The following is a 27716-nucleotide window of genomic DNA, read 5'->3' as shown; positions in this document are numbered from 1 at the left end:
CAAATCAGATCACAAGTAAAAAGTGTAAAAAGTGTAAGATCTTTTTTTTTTTTTTTTGCTTTGTTTATACAAAACTCAAGATACTCATATATTGCTCTATAAACATTTAAAAGTTTGTTTATATTACCGCGTATCTTGAATTATCATAAACAAACCGAAATAAAAGTTTTAAAAATATAAGCCTATTTAAATTTTTACTTTGTTTTTTCTACTCGGAAACTCTATTAGTTGATTATAATTAAAGATTAATCATAATGTCATTGTTGAACATAATTTGTAAAGATATAATCTTTTCTGGTGACAAATTTAATATTGAAAAAACTATATTTTTACATTCATGTCAATTTCATCTGACCTTAGAACTTTTCTTTAGCTTGGAACGTCCAATCTATTGGCATTTTTGAGACTGCTGATTTGTTTACAAATTTAAAGTGCATTTTTTGTTTCTAAATTTAAGGTACATTTTTGATCAATAATCATCCTAAAATTAGTTTTATTTTTATACTTTGTGATGTTTTCATTTTTTTGGTTTTGTATTGTTTCATTTTTTTGGTTTTGTATTGTTTTATTTTTGACAGTTGAAGGCTTACAAATCTCAGAAACGATAAAAAATATAAAAATGAAATGTTAGTATTTTCTTATTCGGAATGTTTTTATTAGTTTTGTGAAATTTATTTTTAGGATGTTTTACTTGTTAGATTGGAAAGGAAGAAGCAATGTTATGTTTTGGAAGAAGCTTTAAACCAAACTGAACTGGATAAGTTATCAGCTACTAATGAGAAAACGGTTTCAAACAACAAGCCTCTGGTGGCATCTTGTTACACTACTTGTTAATGATCATGAGATTTTCGGTAATCAAAGAACAAAACAATGAAATTGACCAAATCATTATTGACTGATCAGAAATATCCCCACCATATTATCAGACACCATATTATCAGACACCATATTATCAGACGCCATATTATCAGACACCATATTATCAGACACCATATTATCAGACACCATATTATCAGACACCATATTATCAGACAGCTGGAGTTTACAAGAAGGATGCACAACAAAGTTCAACATATTCAAACCCTGCTATTGCAGCTATGACAATACTTTTATTAAAGATTGGAAGCTTGATTGGGAATGATTTAGCTCAAAACTCTAACATATGTTTCTACATGGGCCAACACAGTAAAAAATTATTGCCCAAACAAGTTCAATTTTGACGCAGGATTGTTTTCATTCGAACTTTCTTACCAAAATAATTGCTACTCGCAGATTTTGAATCGAGATTGTTCTAAGATTTGTCGTTTTTTTTTCAAACTTGATAAGTAAAATTTCTACGCTTAATTCGAACTTCTAAGACAAATTTACTCTCTGATTCGAATATTTAAGGATTTTTGAACGCCTTCAAAACTTCAAAACTTTTGGTCGGTTCACTATGCTTCTTGGTCGATTCACTACGCTCCTTGTTCAGTATAAAACTTGGTCGATTCACTAAGCTCCTTGTTCAGTATACGTAATGAATGTAAATTTTCTTTTCAATAAGAAAAGTTTTTTCATCTGAGGGAAATTAAAGTTTAAAAAACTCTAAACAAAAAAAATTCGTTTTAACACCTTTCCTCCCTCATTCTCCTCTTTAAATTTGCTCATCAACTGAAAGATATGCACAAGTTCTATGCGTTGGATATTGCATTCCTTTTCTAAATCAGCTGTTATTTCGATAGTCGTTTAAAAACCCTATTAAGTTTACACGTTAAGGGTTTTTTCTCATATTTTTGAAATTTTGTTTCGAGAATATGCGATAAAAACACTTAAAATACATAAAATTTCCGCATACAATATATTGTCGCACATGCTACAATTAAACGCTTTCAGCACAATAAAATTGTGCAGTTAATATTGTTTTCAAAATATTTATTCCGAAGAACAATTTTTAGATAAAAAATTTTAAATTAAAATATAAGATTAGAATTTTAAACATTAAACAAACGAATAAACAAAATGTAATAAGTTGCCAATAATTATCTTCATCAGGCATTTTCTTGTAATTGGCCTGAGGCTATCGCCTCATCAGAATTTCTTTTAATCCCGCTGATTACATACTAAAGTATACGCACACGCGCTACAATTGCCAAAGTATGCTAAAACATAATGGAAAGAAAAGAAAGGGGTAATTATTAAATGTAGCCAATAAAATGCTTAGTTCAATTGCGACGATATTTCGAGTAAATCGTATGAAAAAATTCGTTCCCAGACCCTCTATTTTGTACCCTCTTCAATTATACTAAAAATAATCAAAATAACCTTTCTAGAATCTCAGCAACCTCTTAAAATTCAATTTTTTTACATCCATTTCCAAGTAAATCAGCAATGACAAAAAGTTGAAAAGTTGACTGATTTAGGTTCATTATTTAGAATGAAAAACAATAACAAATATGATTATTTTATTGTAATTTTTAAAACATCTTGCATCAAGTTAACAACTCATTTCCATTCTTTTTATATTTAATGTACATTCAACCCAAAAAAAATTTAAATCAATTTTGTTTTCTATTACATAAAGACTAGCCAATTTTTTTTTTTTTTTACAGTATCTTATGCAGTAAAAAACGCTCTTGAAAATAAGTTTTTAACAAGCACTACAAGCGTACATCCACTGTTCTGAAATAGTTTTTTTTTTTCTTATGTGTGCTAAAATAATATTTTTTCAAAGCTTTGACAAAATTCTTTTGGCTTTTAAGCCTCGTTGTTAAGATGTTGTAGTGCAAGAATATTCGAGCGTCTTGCGATAATCTCTTGCAATAGCATTACGCACATTTTGGTTAATTTTAGTTTCCTAGTACTTTAAAATACTCTAACTACTTTATAAAATTTATTACTGTAAGAAATCTCAAAGCATAGGGTAAAGTCTGAACACATGCTAGTACATGACAACTTAGTTAAAATATGACAACCAAATGAAATGTATGATAACTAGGCTGAAATAAACGACAACTTTAAAATGATAAACAGATTAAAATGAAAAGCTAGAATTTATAGCAACTAAGCTAAAATGTATGATAACCAGGTTAAACACATATAACAACTGCGTTAAAATGACCTTATTTCACATTGTTTTTACAATTATAAATAAGCAACGCTATTAATTTTTAACAATATTATAAATCTATTAAATTTAAAATAAAATTTGAACAATAACAAGTGATTTTAAAGAAAGTAGGAACATTGGAAATTTTTGGAACATAAAAAAAGGAATAAATTATGACAATAAATGTTTATCCGTTTTATCGCAATTTTTTTTTTTTTAATTACGACGGCGTCTTCATTTATTAAAGAAAATATTTTATAAAAATCGAAAAAATCTATAGACTTATGATTAAAGTGATTAAAACAAGTAATTTTTATCTTGTTGATTTTGTGACACGAAAAGATAAAGCTTTATGCTATTTTTTTTCTTTTTCTTCAAAAGTAATATCAGATTCGTCCGGAAAATTTAAACAAATACACCGGTATAAAAGAAACTCTTTTATAAGAATTATATAATTTTAAAAAAATGGGAGTAATAATTCTTGCAAAAAAATCATCTTCATTTCTTTTCCAAGAAGCTAATACTTCTACAAAAATTTCAGTTAACAACAAAATGTATAGATTTAAGCTGACTTTCTGATTAAACTATAATTTCTTCTCCTTAAAAGCAAAAAAAAGGAAACCGTTTGCTTTTAAGTGTTAAATCAAAAACCAGATTTAAGAGTTCATGTTTTTAGAATTACGTAACGTAGTGGTCATATCACGATTGCTGAAATCTTTTTGGATTGTTTTTTTTTTTTTCAAACTATGGAAAAAGGACGCAATTGCAATCTGACTTTAGGCTTTAACTACCAGGTTGACCAGACAACATACTTTGACGATTTTATGAATTCTTAGCATAAAAAAATTGTGCATCTAAATGGGAGTTACAAGTTAGTTTTGCTTGATATTAAAGATTTCATTTTCAAGGATTCTTTTTAAGGTCTAATATTAGGAAGAATTTAAAATAACTTCATCAGAAGCAGTTATCTCTTAAATTAAATTTCCGCACAACAGAGAAAAATTACCCATAAGAAAAACCGAGGATATCAATTAATTAGTCTTAATTAAAGTTCATAATAGCAAAATAATAAACATTAAGTTTGCGCATTTGATAATAAAAGTAATAACTTACCCAGAACAATGTTCATTGACAGGTGGCTGCTGTTAATCAAGCTCTCCAATCCAATTTTACTTTTCATTAACGATTTGACACAACTTATTGTCTCTAGTAATGCAACTGCATCGCCAATATGGGAACCACCAAGCCCCCTTTCCCTTTTGTTAAAAACCATCAACTCTATCATAGTGAACACAGATTCCAGTCCTCCATTAGCAATAAAAGATTTCATCCACTTATCATTTGCCGCATCTAACTTGATACGTAAACCTGATGTGTTTTGAATACTTGGGTGGTTACTGAATAAATTTATCCACATTTTAGAATCTTCATGCCCAAAAGTCTCTTGTAATATGGAAGGTTTGTTAACTTCACCAAAAAGTTCTTCTGAATCCCATTGGAAAGATCTGCGTTTTTCTTCATCTAAGGTATCATGAAGTCTCTTTACAAGATCTTTAAATTGCTTAACCATGATGCGAATCTTATATTTATTCGCAGTGTAATGATAAAGTATAACTGACAACCAGTTCTTAGTAAGTCCGGAAAGTCGATAAATTATAACTGACAACCAGTTCTTAGTAAGTCTGGAAAGTCGATAAAGTTGTTATGAACTCCTCGTTATAATTTCGAATCTTTCTTTTGTCTATAAATATTTTACTCAAGTCAGTTTGCGTCATTTAGTTGATTTTACTGATTAAGTATTGGAAAACATAATACGTTTTGTTACGTAATGGAGTCAAAATAAAACGTTGATTAAGAGTATTCATTAAAGTCCTATAATTTCTAATTATTTTGATTATCATTAATATAAATACTTTAAAAACTTTGATAACATAAAAAAAAATCTTTTAGAAACCAATCAAAACTTTTTGATAATTTTCTACTTCATTTTTTCCCGCAATTTTTTTATTACCAAGTTTGCTTTCTGAATTAAACGCTCAGCTTGTTTAAATTGGATTTTCTTCTTGGGATTTTGATTAAGTGGACTTGTCACTAATACCTACAAATAAAAAATGGTTTTTGTCATGCTGTTTAGCATGTTGAATTAAAGAGCATGACAAACAACCATTTTTTATTTTTACGTATTACTTAACTGAGTTTCAAAAATACTTACAGAATCAGTAAAAACCTCGTGATTCATAAAATTTCTTCAGTCTCTTTTAAGGCAACAAAATATTGAATTATATTTGCGGCCATAATATTTTCAATGAAACAATTCATGCCTAGTTTATTTGTTTTTATTTAGTTTATGGGGTTGAGCTAAAATGTCTAAAGAATTTATTACATATTTAATTTAAAACAACAATTTTTTTTTTAAGAAAATAAGTATCATGAGAAACAATATTCGTAGCAATATTTTGATTGAATATCAGAGGGAATCGAATATATAAATAATTACTTTACAATCAAGTTTTAAAATCAGTAGCATTATTCTTAGCCTGTTTTCAAAAAGCATAATGATGACAGACAGCTGAAAATCTAAACCCTTTTGTAAATGTTCATAACTAATATCGGTTGAAACGATGAAAGTCAGCACCATTTAATCTTTAATTACTCAAAAACTACTCGACAGATTTTTCTAATTTTTTTGGAGAAGGAAACTAATGTCCTGTTGTTTAATTTTGTTGGCGTTTAGGATTGCTCATCAATAATATCGGGTTAATATGAGTTAAAAAATTTTAAATCGAAGAAACGTTTTGGAATTTTTTTTGGAAATCCTTTGTTTTCACAAATTAAAATTTCAAAATCGACAAGTGTTGTTCGATATATTTTAGCTGGATTTACTTTTGAGGCAAAGCAAATCATTTCAAAAAAATGCAAGAAGTTGAAAAAAGGACTTAAAGATAAACATAAAGCAAAATCAATCATTCGCTCCATTAAGGCAAATCGATGTCAGTCGCAGAAAGATCTTGAAAAAATTTAAGAAAATTTAAATCCAGCCAGGCTTTGATAGGAAAAGTATTTAAATCTGAAGAATATAAAGCATATCATATGAAGAAACTCCATAGAAATCCATTGATAGAGAAATAAAATTGGTTGTTCAAAAAAGCTATATAAAAACCTTTAAGGCGAGAAAACTTATGACAATTTCCAGGTCAGCAACATTTTAATCAGTCGAAAGGTAGATATGTCGCCAACAAATTCAAGTATATTCAAACAGAAAAATTCGCTCTAAGGTTTCTAGTATGGCAAGTAATTTGCTTCTATGAAAAGTGAAATATACATTGCTCGTAAGTCTTTTAGCTCGGATTTATATATTGAAGAATGCACAAAGAAGCATCTTTTGCCATTCGTTAAAAAGCATGATATGCCCACAGTATTTTGACCAAATTTGGGTTCAATCTACTACTCCAAGAAGTCTCTAGAATGATATAAAAAAATGGTGTCGAAGAATATTCCCCTATTACCCTGAACAGCAAGTTATTTAAACCAGTTCATTGTAAAAGGAATCCTATAGAAAAACAAGAAATTAGCTTCAGATGAAGAAGATTTGATGAAGAAATTAGCTTCAAATAAAGAAGGAAAAAAAAGGATAGCAGCTTCATAAAAAGTAACTTAAAGCAAGATCCAGGAGATGATGTCAAATATTCACAAAAATATTCGTTTTGTAAATAATAATTGACATATATAAATAATTTAGCTTCTGTTAAATAATTTTCGAGTAATTATCGATGAAAGGGTGCTGAATTTCACTTTGTTCAACTGATAAGTGTAATTTAAGGGGAATTGTAAACTACCTACTTACAGGACCCACGCTCATTTATGGTCCTTCCGTTTTAAAATGGATTTGTAAATGATTGAAAATTTGGTTAAAACCCAGGGATGCGAGATTCTTTGAAAAATGTTTACTTTTTCGGGGACAGCTTTTTTGGAATGTGGAGCGAAGCACTATCCATTTCTTATAACTTACATATTAACTGTATCCTTTAGATATAGTATCAAATCAAACTAGTAAACAACATTTGTATCAAACCAAACTAGTTAATAAAAATAGTATTTAATCAAGCTAGTAAATAATAATAGTATCAAATTAAACTAGCAAACAACATGATCTTTACAACTTTTGTTACTTTCGTGTTGAAGTATTTAAAACCTGTTCAGAAAACATTTTAAAGTGATGTGAACAATTAGTAGAACAATTAGCTAATTATTTATTCTTAATGTTTGTTTTATGTAAAACAATTTGTAGCCAAATTTTAATCAAGCTTTGTACTCCATGGTAAAAAAATTTTCTGTTAAATGTCGTACACATGAGCGCAGCTGGAAAAATTTGAGGAAGAGGGCAGGGGGTAAAATTGAAACTCTATTACGTGATTCAGCAGTTAAGACACTTTAAGCGCTTTAACAAATAACAGTCGTTGTTTTACGTACAATTTAATGCTTTGTTTACACTAAACTTAAAACGTGTTTTTTTAATATTAACAACAAAACAAATATTTCAAATAGTTTAAAAAGAATGAATGGAAATAATCGCTCGTTAAACAAACATTGTAAGCTTTTGACATCATCATGAAAGCTATTTAAAATGTACACGATAAAATCACTTATTTTTTTTTTGTTGATAATCTCTATGTGAACTCTTAGCATTCGGAAAGAAGAAAAAATTTCATCTGCCATATATGATCTTACCACATTTTAAATCTTCGAAGTATATTTAATGCTTTGGTCAACTTATGCAGGGTTTGAGACAATGGCTGCAAACTTGGCTAAAAATCCATATATTTAAGGGTAATTGCCTGTACCTTGGATTATGGGATGTCTTTCGGGGCCATATTCTAAACATAACATTTTATGAAACACTGTTGTTTACTTACATATATATATATATATACATATATATATATATATATATATATATATATATATATATATATATATATATATATATATATATATATATATATATATATATATATATATATATACATATTTATTAAAAAAATGTTTGTTTTTTTTTCTCAGTATTATCAGCTATTTGTTTAATATCTAAATACATATTTAAATTGATAAGAAACAAATAAATTGATAATATGTGATTAAAAAGATTTATGCAAAAGCTGAGTTAGAAATATCTATTTATATTATCAAAATTTCTTTAAATTATGATAAATGCAAAAGTTGATATATTTCATTAAGTTGCGCTTCATTAAGATAATTTGTTCCCGTAAGGCATCCCATAGTGCTTTGCGCCAAAAAGTACACTTATTTATCGGGATTTGGAAGGCATTGATTTAAGAGCGCTGGCTTTAGTTTAGGTCTTTACTGTCATATTCTCAGAATTTCAGCAACAAATAAAAGCCAAAATTAAGTTATTTGAAAAATTGACCTGTTTGCTGTTCCTGCATGATTGTAGACATATTGCCAATTTTGAAATGTTAAATTAAAAAAAGATGTGAATTTGTTTCATTATTTTAGGTATTTTTTCAAAATTTAGCTTTTTCCTTTTTATTTTAAAATTTCAACTTCGACTTAGTTTACTAACTTTAGACATTTTCTCGACAATGTTTCAACAAGATTAGCAAAAAGGATTTGTGTGATTTGTCGTTTTTTAATTTGTCGTTTTCATTAAATATTTTCTATTTTTATGCTCATGTTGTTATTATTTATCAACCAATTACAAAGTAACATTTTATATAGTAATAGTTGTATACTAATTTTCAGGGTTTTTCATATTGTTTATGATTAGTTTATTTAAGACCCTCTTGAAAGACTTAAACTCATAACTGACAGTGATTTTCTCTACCTTTGGATTACAAAAAAAAACAGGATACACCCGTTATAATATAACATTTCGGTAAATTCACTTTTGGGTTGATAACATTTTTAGAACACATATACACTACAAGTGTGTTCTTAAAATGTTACCCTACATTATAAATTTATGTAAACATAATGCATAATAATCTAACTAAATGTATCTTACATTTGTTTGTTTATTAATTTTTAGATATTTAAATATTACAAATAGATTTAAAATATACATGTATGTATATGCATTAAAAATGTGATTTATTATTAATACCATTCTTGTTTATAGTAATATAAGTTTGATTTTAACTGCAAAAAATTAAAATTTTTTGGAAGATATTTTGTAAAAAGATTCCTGAAATTCTAAAAGAAGATAAATCAACTAAGCAAACCAAAACTTGAACTGCAGACTCTGCAGACTTTTCCAATCCCAGTTTCACTGTGCAACTCAGCCTCTAATTTTAGTTGTATAAAAATTCTACAGAATGATGGGAAATGATTAAATGATGAAAAAATCCGCTGATGAAATGATGAAAATGATGGAAAATGATGAAATGATGAAATGATTCGCTTTATAAATTAGTTTAATAATTTTTATACCACCTAATTATGTTCGCTTAAATCAGACTACGGCATCACCAAAAAATGAACTCTGACATTCCCCATCTAGATTATAACACATATTTGTTGTAGCCTCATTTAGTCAGATTTTCGAAAAACTTTGAAGTTTATCATGAGATTTTAGTAACTTTATTTCATTTTAAAATGTTTTAAAGAGGAAACACTTGTTTGAACAGTAATATAATTTTTTAATAATTTATATATTGTCAAAAAGATTATTAATAATTTTTTTTAAAAGGGTTTTAAAAAAATTCGGTAGCTAATCGATTGTAAAGTTTTTCATTGAAAGATCTTTGAAGGACAATTGAAAAATATATTACAAAATATATCACAAAAAATCACTAAATTTTATATAGAACTTGATGTTGATAGGAAGTATTGCAGTTCTAACTATAGTTCATATATCCACATATTTAATAGCTTTTACTTATATTAAGTATAACTATTGTTTAGCATATGCACAGTTTTATAACATTAAAACCAAAATTATTATTGTGCTTTCTTGGAAATGTTTAAACTGCAGTTGTGTTTAAGTATTTCTACTGAAACCGGTGAGAGATACCTAACCGGACACTATTTTTTAACCGGACACTATTTAGAAGAATTTTTTCTGTATCACAATGGCAGTAAAATTATATAACTGTTGTACAGTAAAATTATAAAACTGTCGTACAGAAAAATTTGCCCATAAAAAAGATTTCCTTGAAATAGTATTTTTGGCAGTATAAATGCGATTTTAACTTTGTTAAGTTACTTAGTTAAGTTAAGAAAAGGTGACAATATTGGTGACTCAATTGACAATTTTTTAAGAGGAAATGACATCAGGTGGAGCTTTATCATAATTCTAAAGTAAAAGACTTTCAAGGACAAGCTGCAAAAATACTCTGGCTGCAAAAATGCTCATAAAAAACTCCAAGTAGATTTCTATCCTTTTGAGCAATCATCGAAATGAAAAATGAATACAAAAAATTTTATCAAAGTTGCCAAAACAAAAACCAGTATTAAGCTGCAGGATATCATTGTTAACAGAGCAAAGCAACTTTTAAAGATACAGGAAAAGGAAATTTTCCAGTATTTGGAATCTCAGGTGATTAACTTCTTTTGTTTTTTGGGGTTTTGCTTATTTCTTTTACTTTCATAGTGGATAAAAATTTTAACATTTGATATGTAATATTAAATATGTATTATTATTAAATATGTATTAGCAGAGGGAAAGGTTGTAAAAAAAGGGCAAATTTTAGCAAGTATATCAAAAACCACTTACTGAGAGATTTTTAACAAAATAGATCCTTCATATTTTTAAATTTGTTACTCCCTCTGAATCTCACCCCTCAGGTGCCACCAAAGAGGTCATTTCAGAATTGATACTCACAGATATACAACAAAAATACTGTGGGTCAGCGTTTTAAAAGGAAAGTTCTCTTGAATTTTGGATTGACATTTGTATACTATTAGTAACTTATTAGATATATTTAATGGAGTATAAGTTTTAGAATCAGTATACTTTGTATACTGACAGTAAAATCTACACTGAGCATCTAGTACAAATTTCTCTTTGTGATAACTCAAGTTTAGAAAATTTTATTAGTTTTATATATTTTATATACATTACAGTTACTTTTATAACATAACATCTCAAATAATGAACTTTTAAAATTCTCAACAAAGTTACTAAAAATATTACACTCTTTACACTCAATATTTTATCTTTTAAAATTTTCAAGTAATTTCCTTGAAGTTGGTCCAGGTAGAATTAAGTAGTTCATCGATAGCTTTTTTTCATTATCAACCGAAGGAAAAGAGCTGCTCTATCAGTTGCTTTGATTTTTTGAAGAAGTTTTTTCAAAGTAAATTATTCAATTTTAAAAATATTCGGAATTATTTTTTTTATAGCCAGGTGATAGTGTTAAAATTTATATATTTCTTTCAAAAAGCTGATTTTTATCTTCTCTTTCAATAAATATGTTGGTTGATCGAAGTCATTTGCTGCTGCGAGGCAAATATTTGCAGCAACTTAGTGATAACGAAACAAACCCGTATCGAAATTGATATATTCCATGGATGGAATATATTAATTTCGAAGGTATTTCGAAGGTAGCAAACCTTTAAAAAATAGAAATAGTTTTAGTACAGACTTTTGAAAATAAGAATTAAATCAGTAGTTAAATTAAAAAATTAAACTAAAAAAAAGTGAAACCAGTAATTTGAAATTTACTCAAAAGAAAGTCAAATTACTACAACTATAAATAAAAAAAGACAAATACTATAATTTAATACTCTGGACATTGTCATTAATTAAGAATTAATGACTCGCAAAAATCAACTAAAAATAGTTAAAGTTAGTATTTAGACATAATTTTTAAGTTAATTGTTTAAAACATCTTATACACTTTAGAGGTGCCATATTTTACTAGGAAACATTTTATTGCAATAAAACTGCAATATATTTGCAATAAAGTGACTCCGCAACTTAAAACTTTACTTTTAAATATAAATTGAATAACTCAAAAAATGTGGATCATATCAGACGCTGCTCAAATGAAGTCCTGCATTTTTGGTGCGTAGTCTAAAAACAAGGCATTTTAATAAATCAAAATTTTTTTAGAAATTTTTAACTCAGGAATTTCTGGTAATAAAAGACCGTTTGTTAATCCTTAACTAATCTGTTATGGCGAGTGATACAGGCCGCTACAACTGATTTCTCAAGGATTAAAAGCATCTTTGTTGACCATAGTTCTTTGATATTTATTGTGTACTTTGTATTTATTTCAATTTATAAATAAAAATTTAAGTTAATCAGTTAATATGCTGAGCTTAAATTAAGTTTAAAAATTTTTTACCATTCGGTTTTATTGTTTCGAGATCATTGGATTTATCGGAGGAAGAGAGAGAGAGAGAGAGAGAGGGGGGGGGGGGGTCAAAGAAAACCCTTCTTTATCGTTGCCTAAAATGATTCGGAAATGTAGGAAAGTTCTTTAAAAGTTCAAGAACAGCCACTTTATACTTTAAAGCGGTTATTTTAGTACTTGATTCAACAGAGAAACAACTAAAACATTAATATGGTTATAACGTTATTTTTGCAAATAAAGATCATTAAAATAGAAATATTTACTTATCTTTTAAGATAACCACTTTGTTTTAGAAGCATTTAGATTAAATTTATACTTAGTAAAAAGGTATAATCTTAAAAAATGTAATTGTTGCATTAAAACAATACCAAGTGCCGGCCTTAGGGGGGGGGGGCGAGGCTGGGCGCCGCCCAAGGGCGCCAGAAAACTGGGGCGCCAAACGTTGTATGCAAACTTTAACAATATAATAAATAGAAAAAATAAGTCAACCTAAATTTTTTCGAATGTTTGTTTTTTTTATAAAAATAATTTCTTTAAATAATTTATTTATTGTATTATTACACTGTTAAAAATTCTTTATGCAAAATTAATATTTTGATTAAAAGTGTTTCAATCATAGCATATATTTTGTGACTTAAATTCATTTTTTTACTTGTATCTTTCTCGGCGCCAATTATTTTGCGTTCCATCTATTTAAAGTTTAAATTTTAAACATTATTTTCGGTACAAGTTGCGAGCGGGTTGTTTATTAATTTGTAGAAGAAATTTAAAGTTGTATTTGTGATTCAAATTCAGTTTTTGTCAAGTTTTCAAATTTTGCGGTAATAAAAAGCAGGTAAGTATAAATAATGAAATTGTTTATGAATTTTAAAATAAAAAATTACTCGCAAGCTTGCGAGTAATTTTTTATTTTAAAATTTTAGACAAATAGAAACTGTCAGCAGCAATCTATGGAGAGTATTCATAATAAAGAAAAAAATGCTTTTAAAACTCATAATAATAAGAAACCATCTGGTGCTCAATACAGAAAACGTAAAGGAGAAAAAGTTGATAATTTGAAGAAAAATTATAAAAAACTTGAAAATTATTTTACATCGGAAAATAGTGATTGTAATAAAATAAAGGAAGGAGAAAATGTTGCGCATGTACTTAGTGATACATTAACCAGCGATGAAGAAGACGGAATAGTATTAGTTGGAAATGTTCACTACGATGAAAAAGATATCGATAACGAAAATGATGATGGCCAAGATGGTGATGTAAATGATCGCACCAAAGAAACTGCAATCGATTACTCAGACTGTGGCCAATTCATCGCAACATTCAATTTGTTGATTATGTAATTAATATAGGTGCAATACAAGTGAATTTGGACACATATCCACGCGGTAATAGAAGACGACATTTTTCAAATGCTTATTACAACCGAAAACTTTCAAATGGTGAGGTTATTTCACGACGTTGACTTGTTTACTCAGTTTCTAAAGATGCGGTATTTTGTTTTTGCTGCAAACTTTTTGATTTCAACATGAATTTAAAGTTAAACGGAAATGGATTCAATAAATGGAAGAATTTAACAGAAGCATTAAAAATTCACGAAAATAGTAAGTCACACAGAAATGCTTATCAACTATGGATTGAGACAGAAATACGAATGAAAGCTGGTGAAACTATTGATTAACAAGAACAAAAACAAATCGAAAAGGAGAGTTTAAGGTGGCGAAGTGTTCTTGAACGATTGATGAACATTACTTTATACTTGGCAACAAACAATATGGCCTTCAGAGGTTCTTCTGATAAATTCTATGCAGTTAATAACGTCAAATTGTTAGGGTTGGTACAATTACTCGCTAAATTTGATCCTATCATGTTAAACCACGTCACGCTAGCTCTTAAAGGAGATATTTCTGATCATTACTGTGGAAAAACCATTCAAAATGAAATGATAGATATAATGGCATCAAAATTAACCAACATAATTATATCCAAAGCTCTAAAAAGTACATATTATTCTATTATTGCTGACTGCACTCCTGACGTATCTCACAAAGAACAGCTCTCGCTTACGATTAGAATTGTAAATATATCAGAATATCCTATAAAAATAAATGAACACTTTCTTGGGTTTTTCAATGTTAACGACACGACAGGTCTTGGTTTAACAGAAATCATAATTGGAGCTTTAAAAGATTTTGGTCTGAATATAAGCTTTTGTCGAGGGCAAGGTTACGATAACGGTGCAAATATGAAAGGTAAAAAAATAGGTCTACAAAAGCGAATATTAGATTTGAATCCTTTGGCTTTTTACCTTCCATGTGGAAGTCATTCTCTCAATTTGGTTATTTGTGATGCAGCGCAGTCTTCACTAAATTCCATTAACGTTTTTGGCATAGTACAAAGATTATTCACATTATTTTCTGCATCAACTTCACGCTGGAATGTTTTACTTAGTCATACAACAAACTTCACTCTTAAACGATTATGCGACACTCGTTGGGAAGCCAAAATTGAGAGCCTCAAAGCCATCCGATACCAAATAAGCAGCGTAAATGATGCTTTAATTACTATATATGAAACTGAAACCAAAACTCCCGATATTGCACACGAAGCGCAAACATTAGCTGAACAATTAAAAGACTATAGTTTTTTAGTTTCTTTAATTGCATGGTACAATGTACTATTCCAAATAAACGTTGTTAGTAAAGCAATGCAAGCCAAAGACATGGATCTAGTACAGTGCGCTGAAATGTTGAAAAAATGCCTCACATTTTTGGAAAATTACAGAACGTTTGGCTTTAAACAAGCAACGGTTGATGCCAAAGAGTTAGCTGAAGATTTAAACATCGATCCAATATTTAAGCCGCTTAAAAGAGTGCGACGAGTGAAACGTCATTATGATGAAAATGCTGCTGACGAACCAATTCAAAATCCCGAGAAGAAACTTGAATTGACATTTTTTAACCCTTTATTAGATACAGTCTGTCGTCAATAAATGAAAGATTTGAACAACTTAATGAATATGTAAATATATGGAGTTTTTTATTTAATTTGGATAATTTGCCCATCAAGAATGAACTTTTAAAATTGTGTAAACAATTACAAGAAAAATTAACTGTAAATACAAAATCAGAAATTGATGGTGCTTTGCTATGCGACGAACTAATAAGTGTGCAGTTTTTTATTAAAGATAAATTAAGCAATGTTGAAAATGAAATAAATACAAAAGAGATGACACCACTTTTTGTACTGAATTTTATTAAAAGACATGGTCTACAAGAGTTATATTCAAATACATGGATTGTTCTGCGCATTCTTTTTACAATACCTATTACTGTTGCTAGTGGAGAACGTAGTTTTTCTAAACTGAAGTTAATCAAAACATATTTAAGAAATACCATGTTGCAAGATCGACTTAATTCTCTATCTATGTTATCAATCGAGCAAGAAATAGCTGAAAACTTAGATTTTTCTAGTTTGATTAGAGATTTCGCGGACAAAAAAGCTAGAAAAGTTACATTTTAAAATTTAATAACTCTTGTTTATATAGTTAGAGGATTTATTATATGTTTAATAAAAGCATTTGTTATTTTAAAAGCAGCGTTGCGTTGTCTATTTATTTAGTCACTCATTTCTATAAACCCATATCATGAAAAGTCTAAGTTTATAATTTTAATAAAAAGTTATTTAAATAAGAAACTTGATGCACAATATGGTCTCTTTGCATTAAACTATATATTCCCTTTAGCACTCTTGTTCATCATTTTAGAACATTGGTCTCGTAGTTAATGGTAACAACCCACCCATATATACCTAGGGGCGCGTTCACAAGTTTTGCCCAACCTGTCAAAAAAGCTAAGGCCGGCGCTGACAATACCATGAAATAAAAGGTAAATTACAGCATTTGAGTTGTGTTTTTTGAAATTTTTTAATAAGGTTTTGAGAAAAGTTATATTTATGTTTTTACTAACCAAAACTAAAAGATAAAAAAATACAAACAGATTATGCCCAAACTTCTTGTTTTTTTGAAGTTGGATCAACTGTTTTGTTGACCACAAAATGTTTTCAACGTTGAACTACGGGTAATAAAGCGATTTTATAATAGAAAGGTAACATTACTCTCATCATATGAGGTAGTAAACCCAGTATCTACTGTTGAGCAACGCGATCGTATGACTAAATCAGAAATAAAACTCATTCCACAACTGTCTTAATATTAAAAAAGTTTATGGGAGGGTTTGACTAATTGGATTTTCTATATTATAATTCCGATACGGTCAAAAAAAATAGCATCATAAACTTATTTAGCCTTTTTTTAGATATGATAATTGTTCAAACTTCGAAAAAGTTCTGTCATGATATTAAAAAAAAAAATGCTTTAAAAAAAGGAAATTTATCAATGGAGATCAAGTTGATCTAATGAAATCTAGTAAAATTAGGAGAAAAAAACAAGAGAGATTTAAAATAGTTGAAAATCACGTAGCTGCTAAAAAGAAGAAAGCTTCTGTTGCTTTTGTCCCATTTTTTCAACTCGAACTGATTGCATTGGACATTTTTAGTGAAAAAGGGCGATGTCAAATCTAAGATCATCCCTAAGTTTTATTGTGAAAGATTTTTACATACAGCTACAAATGGAAAACTTATGTTTTTCCTCTATTGCCAAATGTTGTTTTAAATTAATAAACTTTATAATCCCCAAACATTAGGGAAATTTTCAAATTTTTTAGAACTTTATTAAAACATAGTAAACTATTATAGTTCAAGGCAAAAAAAGATTAAAAAAAACTTTACTTAACTCATGCAATATGAGGTTAAATCATCCTGAGCCATGAAAAAATAAGGTTTGAAAATGCCGGTTATGAGGGCTGTTGCGCAATGCAGTATGAAATTGTTTTTATTGCGATTTATTGAAAAGTTCGCACGAGTTACATACATAACGGTGACAGTTTAGTACGTCGTTTATTTATACAAGAGGGTTTGATCAAAAAAAGCATTCAAACGTTAAAAGTTCGTATAATTTTTTCTTTTTAAACTTGAAAAACTATGATAACTTAAATCATAGCTATCTTTCTTGAGATAAAAGCAACTATATAAGGAATGAATGAGTGTTCATTATACTATCATAAAAGCAGACCAGCTTGTTATCTGAAAGTAAAATGATATGTCAAGATAAATGTTGATGTTATTTTAACGTGAAATGAGTGATGATGTCACTGACCATTCTTTTCTAATCATGAGCACAAAATAAAGTAAGTTTTAAAAGGATTTGAATATTATACATAACCAAGAAATTATAATATTTTTTAATTTTACAAATTATATTTTTTTGTAAAAATAGAAATATAAATAATATTCTTTGATTCTTGAAAAAGTATTTATGTATAATTAAACATATTTACTATGTTTAGTATATAAAAGTTTATACAGGTAGTAATAATATCTAAATACTTTCCTTGTTTTTTATTATTAGTTTAGATACAAAAAAAAGATGATGATATAATGGATCAGAGAGAGTTGTTACATCATGGTTATTTAAGAAAATCTCCTCCATATGAAAAGATATTAAAAAATTATAAAGTAAGTTGTATGATTATAAAGCAATAGTGACATCCTATTTAGATATTTACATATAATTATCATAAAATACATCATATATCATATATGGCAACATATCTGAAGAAATGTTTCTGTTGGTTTGTTATTTAAATTTCATTTTATTTTTTTTCAATTTAGAAAGTTATGTATTTTAGAAAATTGCTTTAACATGATTATATTGTTTCAGTGGCATAAACGATATTTCAAGCTATGGTCAGACAGAACTCTTGAGTATTACAAAAAGAGTAATAAAGTCAAACCTTTAAACGAACCAATTGACTTAAAGTATTGTACTGGAGTGCATGACAATTATCCAGAGTATGAAAAATATTTTAGTAAGAACTACAAGTGGCACTTTTGTTTAAATATGCCAAACCGTCAGTATCACTTTCTGGCACGTTCAAAAGAAGAACGTAATGAATGGGTGGAAATGTTGACAAAAGTATGGAAATCAGGCAAGAAATGTTATATTAGTGGTAAAAGTTTTGAATATAATGGATGTTTTTAATATGAATAAAGTTACCTCAATACTTAATTTAACAGCAAGAGAAACTTAAATAAAATAAAAATAAGTTAACAGCAAGAGAAACTCTTGATGTTAAAAGAGTTTTTATGTTTGTTTTTAAAAAGCCAATCTAATGTTAAATAAGAATTTTTTTTGTTTTTTAGTCTCTGAGTCGAATAATCAGTTGTTTGTGTCAACAATATTAACTGAAATACGCCACAGTTCATCTAATTTACAAGACTCTAATTTCAGTGATTTTATGAATGATTATGATGAGCTTCCTCAAATAAGGCAGTCTTATGTCAATGCTGAACCAATGCCTAACAGTCCTAATTTTACTCACTCTCTGATATATCCAGATGATGAAAAGATTGATGTTTCAAATTATGACTTTCTTCCACCAGCTATTCCAATAAATATGCAAGTTGATAATGCTGATGGCTGCCATTTTAATGCTGATAACTACAATAAACTGCCACCACCTGTTCCTTTCACAGGTTTAAACTTAACTAACCCTACAGAAAGTGATGGAAGCATGATGGCAAATAATGAAATGAACTTGCTGAATTACAATAGCTTACCTCCTCCTGTTCTAGCTGTAAATGTTTATAAAAATGCATTTAAAGATTTAGAAAATGTTGAGCATGATTTAGTTAATTTTCCACCTATTGATAATCATGCCACTTTTATAAAATCTATAAAGCAGCAATCAACGCGAAGGAAACCTGATGAAGATTTTTCTGAAACACTTAATACTTCAGGTTATGTTCCTATGGACCATATTCCTATTGAATGTCTAAAAACTAATGAGCCTGAGGAGTATATAAAAATTGCAGAGTCAACTAAACTAACTGCAATAAGTCCTGCCAAGGAGTTTAAGAAATTCAAGTGTCAACCTCTAACAAATGGTGCATCTTCTGCTAATCTAAATTCCCCAACTTTAAGTTCTTCTCACTTGGATCATATCCCAGTTGTAAAAAGTAAACATATAGAGAGCCTAAAAATCTCTGAGTCTGGCACTCTTTCTGTTCAGGGTAAATTCTTAATCACAGGTTTTTTTTTTTGTTGTTTTTTATATCTGTAATTATATTTCAGTTATTTTTTGGTAATATCTGATTTTAGTTTGCATTTAAGTCTAAATGTTTTTGTTAATATATATTTTACATATAAGTATTACTTAAAACATTTCAATTTTATTTTGAATATGAAGTTGTTTTTTTTTTAGTTTTTTTTTTTTTTTTATAAAAAAAAGATTTTACAAGTATTTAGAGAACTATTATGATAATAGTTGTTGGAAGAATTTTAATTTATATTTCTTTCTATTAGATTAGGCCTAGGGTATAGAAGCTTAAAATTTCTTTCTGGACCAGAATTAAGAATTTTCTTGAAAAAACTTCTATATTAACAATAATGACTTTCAAAGTTCTTATAAAGTAATTGAATACTTGCTAATCTTACAATGTTATTTGTAAAATAATGATTATAATGTAAAATATGGTTAAAAAATTGAAAAAAAAAAACAACAGAAAAACAAATATTGTCTTAATCAGTAAAAAAATTTTATTTAGGTACGACTGTATATGTTTAAAAACTTTCATATAAGCTATTTATTATTCTTTTCTTCTAAATAACTTAACTTTTTATTTCTTTAACTAGGCTCATTAGCCTAAGAGAAAATTTTCAAAAATAGCATTTATTTCACCTTTGTTTTCCAAAATAAAAACAATCTGACTAGGTCTCTACGTCCCCAGATACTTGAACATTCTCAGGTAAGATCTGCATGTGGAGAACATTTTGAACATCATGATTGACTGGTTGAATCCTTTCTGATGAATTTCCTCATACAGTTGTTGTTCAATGATTAACTGGAATATGTTCATCAGTTTTACAAATTGTAATTATAAACTGTATTAGCATTATGCAAATATTTTGTTGTCAAACTTTAATCTTATGTTAATTATGCAAATTATGTTTTATGATTTTCAAGAGAATTTTTTTCTTGTTTAACATGATTATTTACTTTAAGTGAAGATAATTTACTACTTTTGAAATATTTTTCTCTATAAAAACAGAAGTAGAAAAAATTTATTTAAGACATTGAATGCTTTATGAGTTTCCACAAGAAAAAGTGCTGTTGGATCTATATTTTTCAATTCATTCTGTTTATGGAATTAGTGCTCTAGAAGTAAAAGCCTGTCAAAGATGGTTTGCTGGGTTTAACAGTGGTTCCTATGACTTAGAAGACCAACAACACACTGTAAGACCACAAAAAGCCAAAAGTGAAGATTTGTTAAAGTTGCTTGATGAAAATCCATGTCAAATGACAATAGAATTAGATTTAGAATTACCTCAAAAGCTTTCAGTTAATCCATCTACCATTCCTAGATGTTTGCATAAATTAAGGAAAATTGGAAAGTGTGTTTCATATGAGTTAAGTGAAAGAAACATGATTCAAAAATAGAACAATTACATTTCTCATTTAGCAAATTTTAAGAAAAAATATTTTTTAAGGAAAATAGTTACTGGAGAAGAGAAATGGATCTATTTTGAAAACTATAAATGTTGTTAAATCATGTTCAAACAACAGCTACAACTTCAAAAAGACACCACTACTGTAATTGAGTAATGTTATGCATTTGGTGGGATATGAAAGGTATGTTGTATTTTGAGTTATTAGAACCTAAGCAAACTGTTAATGCTCAATGTTATTCTCAAAAAATAAGACCTCTGAATGAAGTAATCTTAGAAAAAAGAACTGGACCAGGTCATGGAAAGCAAAAAGTTATATTGCTACATGATGATGTTTATCCACATGTTGCTACAGAAACATGAAATACAACATTTGAACTAAGCTGGGAGGTGCCACATTCTGCTTATTCACCAGACTTAGCATCATCAGATGACCATTTGTTTTGCTCACTTGAGCACTTCTTGTTGAAAATCTCCTATCTTTTTTTGAGTGCAAACCAATATCAATCTACAGGGATGGTATTTGCCTACAAGAGGGCAAAAGGTCATCAATTATAATGGAAATTAAAATAATTATGACTAATATATTTAAACTTATTTTTTTGAAATAAATTAAAATAAACAAAAAAATTTTTTTTTTTTGCATACTCCTAATAAATCCAGCAGAAAAATATCTTTATTTTTTAAGTTTTTTCTAAAAAATGTTTTTTTTTGTATCATATACATGAACAACTTTTTTTCAGCATTGTTTTAAATTTTTCAAAAAATCTTCTTTATAGCCCTTTAGTTAGATATTCTTTTGTTTAAATATGATTTAATATTAGGAACTAATCTAATAATTATGAAGTCTACTTTTTTTATCACTTAAAAAAAAATGCAGATAAAAGTCATGCTTTTAGTTTAGAGATTTTTTTATATGGTTATGGGTAAAAATGTTTGTTTTACATGCAGCTTGAAATAATGATGTATGCATTATAAAATATAGGCAAACTTAAACAATATTTAAAGTAAATTTAGGTTGATCTGTAAAAAAGTATTTTGAGAATATTGATGTGATTTAACAGGCCAAGTTATAGCACTTCCCTGGGAGTCATTTTTTCAAATTAAAATGAAAGTAAAATTTATTTGATTATAAAAGAATAAGAAAAAAATGTACTAATTTTGACTGTAATTAATGCTTTTTTTCTATGCTCTAATTTTTAGAAGTATTTCTTTTTTTGTTTGTAATACTTGAAATTCTAACTTTCAATTTTTAAACTTAATTTTTAGATCAAATTATGAAAACTGGAACTCCTCCTGCTATTCATAGAGAGACAAAGCCACTTCCTGCATTTGATAGATCCATAAAACCTATCTTTTTAGTTAAGAAGCTGTGCACAGATAGTTCATATGATTATGTATGTCCAAAAGGTAGTAAGTATTTAAATGGAAATCTAGACTCTTCTAAATTTAGCATTTTGGATGAACAGCAGCAAGATAATGAATATCTTTCAATGGCCGATTCAAGCTTTGAAAAAGAAAAAAAAAGTTTTGACTTAGTCACAACCCATAATGATAGATTTGAAAACTTTTTAGCTAATACATTACCTTTAAACAATAATGTCTTGAATAACCACTCTCAAAAGTACAGCAATAGCTATAGTCTACCTGATTATCAATCCGTTAAAAGTAAAGTAAATAATTCTAATGAAGTCAAAGTTGGTGAAGTATCAAATTGTTCTCCTAATAAGTTTTACCAGGCAAAAAGTTGTGATAAAGAAATCAATATTAATGGTAACAATAAGTCCACTGATGGTGATAGGATTTATGAAAATGTAAAAGCCAAATCAACTGCTGTAAGTACTTTCTGCCTTCCATGACCAAGCTTTTGACCTTTTTATTGTTCTCATGCAAGAGTACCTGATTTTTTAAGGATAGTGTTTTTTCTGGTTTGGTCAATATAAATTTTTTACATATATATTTTTTTTTCATAGACCTTATACGAAAATAATAACCTAACATATGTCTCTTGTTCTTATGATGATACGAAACTAGCCCATCCAAAAGTTGAAGTTCAATTATCTCGGTATACCGCAGTTGACACTGAAAAATCTGAGGCTCTAAAAAACATACGATGAAATTTCATTTTGTGGGTGCTGTTACTAAATGACTTGATATTTTATTTATTTAAATATGATAATTATTTTTATATAATTAATATATTTACTTGGTTCTTCAAAAAATATATTTGATAAAGTAAATGAAAAGTTATAAATATTTTAATACTGTAAAATAAACATTTTAAAATGTCTTGGATGTTGTATCTCTGCAATATTCGTTCGATTTTTTTTAAAAAGCAAATTTAAGTGATCATAAATTATTTTTAAAAATATTTGTATAACTAACATCAAAGTCATCATTTTAGTTCCTATCTATCAAAAAAAAAAAATTTTTTAACAAATTTTTTACCTAAAAATAAAATGAGCTCAAAAAGTTTTGAGGAAAGAAAGATCTTTATTTGCTTTGCAATATAAAAAAAATTTGTTAATATTTTACTTTTAGGCTGTAGTCTGATACCATCCCATCTTAAAATTCCAAAAAAGAAAACTTGTTTATGTTTGTGTATATTTTTTCATAATTGATCTTTTATCAAGCAGAAATGTTTTGTATAATTTACATAGATCAACCAATCAGATTGTTATCAAACTTTTTAAGCTATGGAATGTCTGTGTTTCACGATGAAGTAGAGATAGAAGACTTTGAATACGACAAAGAAACTGAGACATATTATTATCCATGTCCTTGTGGTGATCGATTTGAAATTTCATGCGAGATGCTTGCTAATGGTGAAGATGTAGCTACATGTCCAAGCTGTTCACTTATAATAAAAGTAATTTATGATGTGGTAAGTTCATAGTCTGTTTTACATTTATGCATATTCATTAGAATAATAAAAAACAAGAAGGTTGCAATTAAATTTTTTGCTTATTTTACTGTCAAACACTAAGAAGAAACTTAAATTATTTGTGCTCAGCCTTAATCACATCCTCAGCCTTAATCACCCTCTTGGCCTGATTTTTGAGCATGTGACCTGCCAATATGGAGTTCCTCACCTTATATATTTGGATGTTTGGGCTTGCCTCAGACTGATTATGTACCAAATATTGAAAAAAAAAGGTTTTTTTTTTTTACCCAGAGTCGGGTTGCCAGACCTGACTCTGGGTGAAAACCAGATACTGATGTCTGCATGAAGAACAAGATGCCAATATCTGCATGAAAAACAACCTCAAGAGGTGCAGGAGATTTGTCTAAATGAAACTTTATGATCAAGGTACTTATTTACCTTCATTTAAAAGCCTTTTTCAGAAAATGCTGGCAGTTTACTGAAGAATTGCAATCTCTCTTGTAAGACATGTTTGATCACTTCAAAATTTAGTAGTAAGCACGAACTATGGGCATAAAGCTTGTTTCTGTCAGGATTCTTTCGAAACGATTTTTTTTTAGGATGATTTTATGAAAGGAGAAGAAGTAACAGCAAGTTCGAAGCGTGCTTTAGAGAAGGTTTGAAAATTTCAAAAATTAGATACAATGAAATGTAAAGAGAGGAAACTTTAATATTTTTAAAAATAATACGATAATATTCGCTTTATACTGTCGATAATCTAAAAACATATGAAAAGTTGTATTTTAATTGGCAAGCTAACTAGATTCATTGTTGTTTTTTGTATCGTTGCTCAATCTTGAAGAAATTGTAAATCCAAGATAATTCTTTTTTCAGAGGATAAATGGTTTACTTCATTTTCATATTTGGGTATTTTTTGTCAAAAAAAATTATGACAAATAATAAGTTTTTTTTTTTTTTTTAAAAAAAAAAAAATTAATATTTTTTTACTAAAAAAAAAAAACAAGTTTTTTTTATAAAATTTAAGAGGTCTGTAACAAGGCAGAGTTGCTAATCCACTATTTTAAAAAATTAATTTGACAAATAAGATTAAAAAAAAAAAGATATTGAATTTCACCACTATGAAGAAAAGCTTAATTTGAGTTTTTACGCAAGAATTTGAACTTAATAAACATTTTATTTAGTATGCATCTTGACGTTTACTATCTAAATGGTATTTTACATCGATGTAATCAAATATTTGTACGTTAAAAGTTGCTCCAAAAATTTTGTTGAAGTTTGTCACGACTTTAAGTTAACTTTTAACTTTGAAACTTCTTAAGAGCTTCGCGGTCACATTTTCTTAATTATGATTGTAAATGGGTTATTTTAAATTTTATTAAAATGAATGTTTGTTACCTAAATCTCGTATATACAGTAGCGTGCAAAATTTTATTAACATCTAAATATTTTATGTTTTTTTGTCATAACTTTATGACTTTTTACTGAAAATGAATGAAATTTTCAACAATTGTTCCTATAATGTGATAAAATAGTGTTATTTACTCAAAAAAATGATAACTTGTAACGGAAGGGAGAAATTCAAATTTTATTGAAAACATTATCGTGCAAAAGTTTAAACATAAAAAAATCAAAAAAGAGATGTTATTTCTTATTCCTCTACAATTCTTAATCACACCACAGTATTTTGTTGGATAGCCACTAGATTTTAGAATTGCTTTACAACAACAACATATAGAGTCAACTAAGTTGATAAGATTATCTATGGGGATATTTGCCCAACAATCCAAAAGCACCTGGAATAAATGATTTTTATAAGTCGGGTTTTCGCCTTTTAATTGACGATCGAAATGTTCCCAAAGATGTTCTATTGGATTTAAATCTGTGTTTTGAGAAGCCCAGATCGAAGTAGGAATTTTTTTTCAAAATAAAAAATTTTTTGATAAAATTTGCACGGTACTTTAATTGTTGCCTTGGTGGAAAATCAAACCACGAGGCATTTTGTCCATTCCATGTGGCAGCATAGCATTCTTGACATTATCTAAATATACATTCTGATCCATTATGTCCAAACCATTACATTCCCATCACCATGCTAAGCTGTTGGCATTTGATACTTAAGAGCAAATTTTTCATCTTTGAGACGTCTTATGTAATTGATAACGTTACTACCAAACATACAAAATTTTGGTTCGTCACTGAATAAGACTTTTGACCATTCTTTTGAAATCCAATCAAAACGACCTTTTGCAAATTTCATTTGGACTGAGCGATTACTTTATAACGTTTGTGGTTTCTTGGTAGGACAAGTACCAAACAAATTACGAAGTGTCTTCGTAGAGCCCAATGCGCTCTACATAGCCATAAGCTGTTCAGAGCGCAATATTGTACACGCATGCGCAATTATTTTATTATAGCAGTGCGATTTATATTTCACAATAAAGCTGGTTAGATAGGCGGTTAGGGTTAGAGTTAGGGATAGGGTTAACATCAACAAGATTTTTTTTTTTTTTTAAAAAAAAATTTAGCGCATGCGTACAAAGTATTGCTCTTCGAGTAGCATATGGCTGCATTGAGCGCATTGCGCTTCAAGTAGCAACGGCCAACAAATTAAGCAGACGCAGAAACGTTTTGCAGTATCTACGCTGCAAATAACACCTAAGAGGAATATAATCGTAATAATCTCAATAATTACATTTTCACATATCCTTTTGGCAGTTAAACAAAATTTGATATATTTCCTTATGCTTTTCACGCCATCCGTTTGGTAAAATTACTTTATCTCACCCTTTATTTGAAATGCTCAACTCTGATTGGTTGTTACAAAAAGTCCAAGGTAAGCCAAAACCAGTAAAAGCGTCATTGTGTGTAAGAATCGTTTCCTTTTCCGTTTGTTAAAATGATGTTAGAAAGGTTGTAATTTTAAAATTTTGAATTTAAAATCGAACGGCGTAAAAGAGAAAAACATTTTGAAAATGTCCTTATGAAAGCGAAGCCGAAAAAACAAGTAAGACATTGTTTAATATAATTAGTTTAATTTCTTTGTTTAGTGCTTGTAAATTTTTTCACAAGGTGCTAATTACCTTCAAGCATCGCTGAAAGTTGAAAAAAATCCATACAAGTTGTCAACCTGGTAGCCAACTACTTGGACCCATATTGCAAATGTGAGTGAAAAATTATTTCAAAATGTTTTTTAGTCAAAAGTTGCAATGTAATTGGCTGTAGTCTACTTTTGTGCAAGTTCCCAATCCACCATTAGAGGTTCTAATTGTCAAAAGTAACATCTAAAGTTGCTAGTAATGATAAGTGCTACTAATGATCTGAAGTGAATAATTAAAAGAAATGAGAGGGACTAGATGCGAATAATTCCAAAAATGCAAATAAATGTAAATATTTGGACACAACCTTAGTAAATATTTGTTAAAGAATGAAAAAGTCTGACTATCTGCCCTTAAAGTCAGTCTTTTTGCCCATGAAAGTCTAACTTTTTAAATTCTCTTTTATATTTTTCAGACCAATACATCAAGTTCTTGAATGCCAAACTCAAAGAAAAAAAAATCAGTCTCCAGAATTTGACCAAGGATCCTGAAGAAGCTTTCAAAACTGTCAAGATTGAACCATTCCTCGTCGACGACAGCCTTCGGGAATCACAATTTGGAAGCTTCTCTTTGAGCTTTATACAGCGAAAGAAGCAGATGAAGAGCGCGACTAGATTGAAAGGAGAACCTTTTGCCCATGAAAATGATGTTGAGGCAGTTTCTGCATGGATGGGAAAGCCAATGTAGTTCTGGGTGACAAAACGGAAAATCTATCTAATTCCTTCCAAGGCTGCCTTTGCTATCCTGAGCATTCCTGCAAGTTCAGCAT

The 27716-nt window shown here is 28.5% G+C and overlaps 3 protein-coding genes and 1 pseudogene across 7 annotated transcripts; 3 read left to right on the top strand and 1 right to left on the bottom strand.

The window, feature by feature from the left end:
• Positions 1–491: 491 nt before the first annotated feature.
• On the bottom strand, positions 492–5415 carry LOC145191691 (inverted formin-2-like). 2 transcript variants are annotated; one of them, XM_090077167.1, is made up of 3 exons: positions 5298–5313; positions 4199–4826; positions 492–3939 (listed from the first exon to the last, which is right to left on the bottom strand). In XM_090077167.1, the coding sequence occupies exons 2-3, from the start codon at positions 4653–4655 to the stop codon at positions 3908–3910; spliced, it is 489 nt and encodes a 162-aa protein (XP_089933293.1). In that variant the 5' UTR covers positions 4656–4826; positions 5298–5313; the 3' UTR covers positions 492–3907. The 2 variants fall into 2 exon arrangements, 1 of the variants encoding a protein (XP_089933293.1); XR_016449441.1 differs by lacking the exons at positions 492–3939; positions 4199–4826 and adding an exon at positions 5141–5183 and having other exon boundaries at positions 5298–5415.
• A 7922-nt stretch (positions 5416–13337) lies between these two features.
• Positions 13338–15999, top strand: LOC145184994 (zinc finger MYM-type protein 1-like; annotated as a pseudogene).
• Positions 16000–17238: 1239 nt separating this feature from the next.
• On the top strand, positions 17239–23257 carry LOC145191617 (uncharacterized). Of its 4 annotated transcripts, none has more exons than XM_090080333.1 (6): positions 17239–17648; positions 17870–17976; positions 18182–18449; positions 18664–19533; positions 22238–22803; positions 22942–23257. In XM_090080333.1, exons 2-6 carry the CDS (start codon positions 17899–17901, stop codon positions 23083–23085), a joined length of 1926 nt encoding a protein of 641 aa, XP_089936459.1. In that variant the 5' UTR covers positions 17239–17648; positions 17870–17898; the 3' UTR covers positions 23086–23257. The 4 variants fall into 4 exon arrangements, with proteins under 4 accessions (XP_089936459.1, XP_089936458.1, XP_079924881.2 ...); XM_090080332.1 differs by having other exon boundaries at positions 17314–17648; positions 18664–19551; XM_080068755.2 differs by having other exon boundaries at positions 17320–17648; positions 18182–18470.
• Positions 23258–23513: 256 nt separating this feature from the next.
• On the top strand, positions 23514–24708 carry LOC145187175 (diphthamide biosynthesis protein 3-like). Its single transcript, XM_080063499.2, has 2 exons — positions 23514–23852; positions 24452–24708. The coding sequence occupies exons 1-2, from the start codon at positions 23607–23609 to the stop codon at positions 24512–24514; spliced, it is 309 nt and encodes a 102-aa protein (XP_079919625.2). The 5' UTR covers positions 23514–23606; the 3' UTR covers positions 24515–24708.
• The last annotated feature ends 3008 nt before the right edge of the window (positions 24709–27716 follow it).

The sequence above is a fragment of the Hydra viridissima genome, unplaced genomic scaffold (genome assembly GCF_058129835.1).
Source record: "Hydra viridissima isolate aposymbiotic clone 2 unplaced genomic scaffold, HvirCarnegie_v1 scaffold_2, whole genome shotgun sequence".
Classification (NCBI taxonomy): domain Eukaryota; kingdom Metazoa; phylum Cnidaria; class Hydrozoa; order Anthoathecata; family Hydridae; genus Hydra; species Hydra viridissima.
Note: the sequence above shows the minus strand (reverse complement) of the source record. Positions and strands in the feature narration are given on the sequence as shown.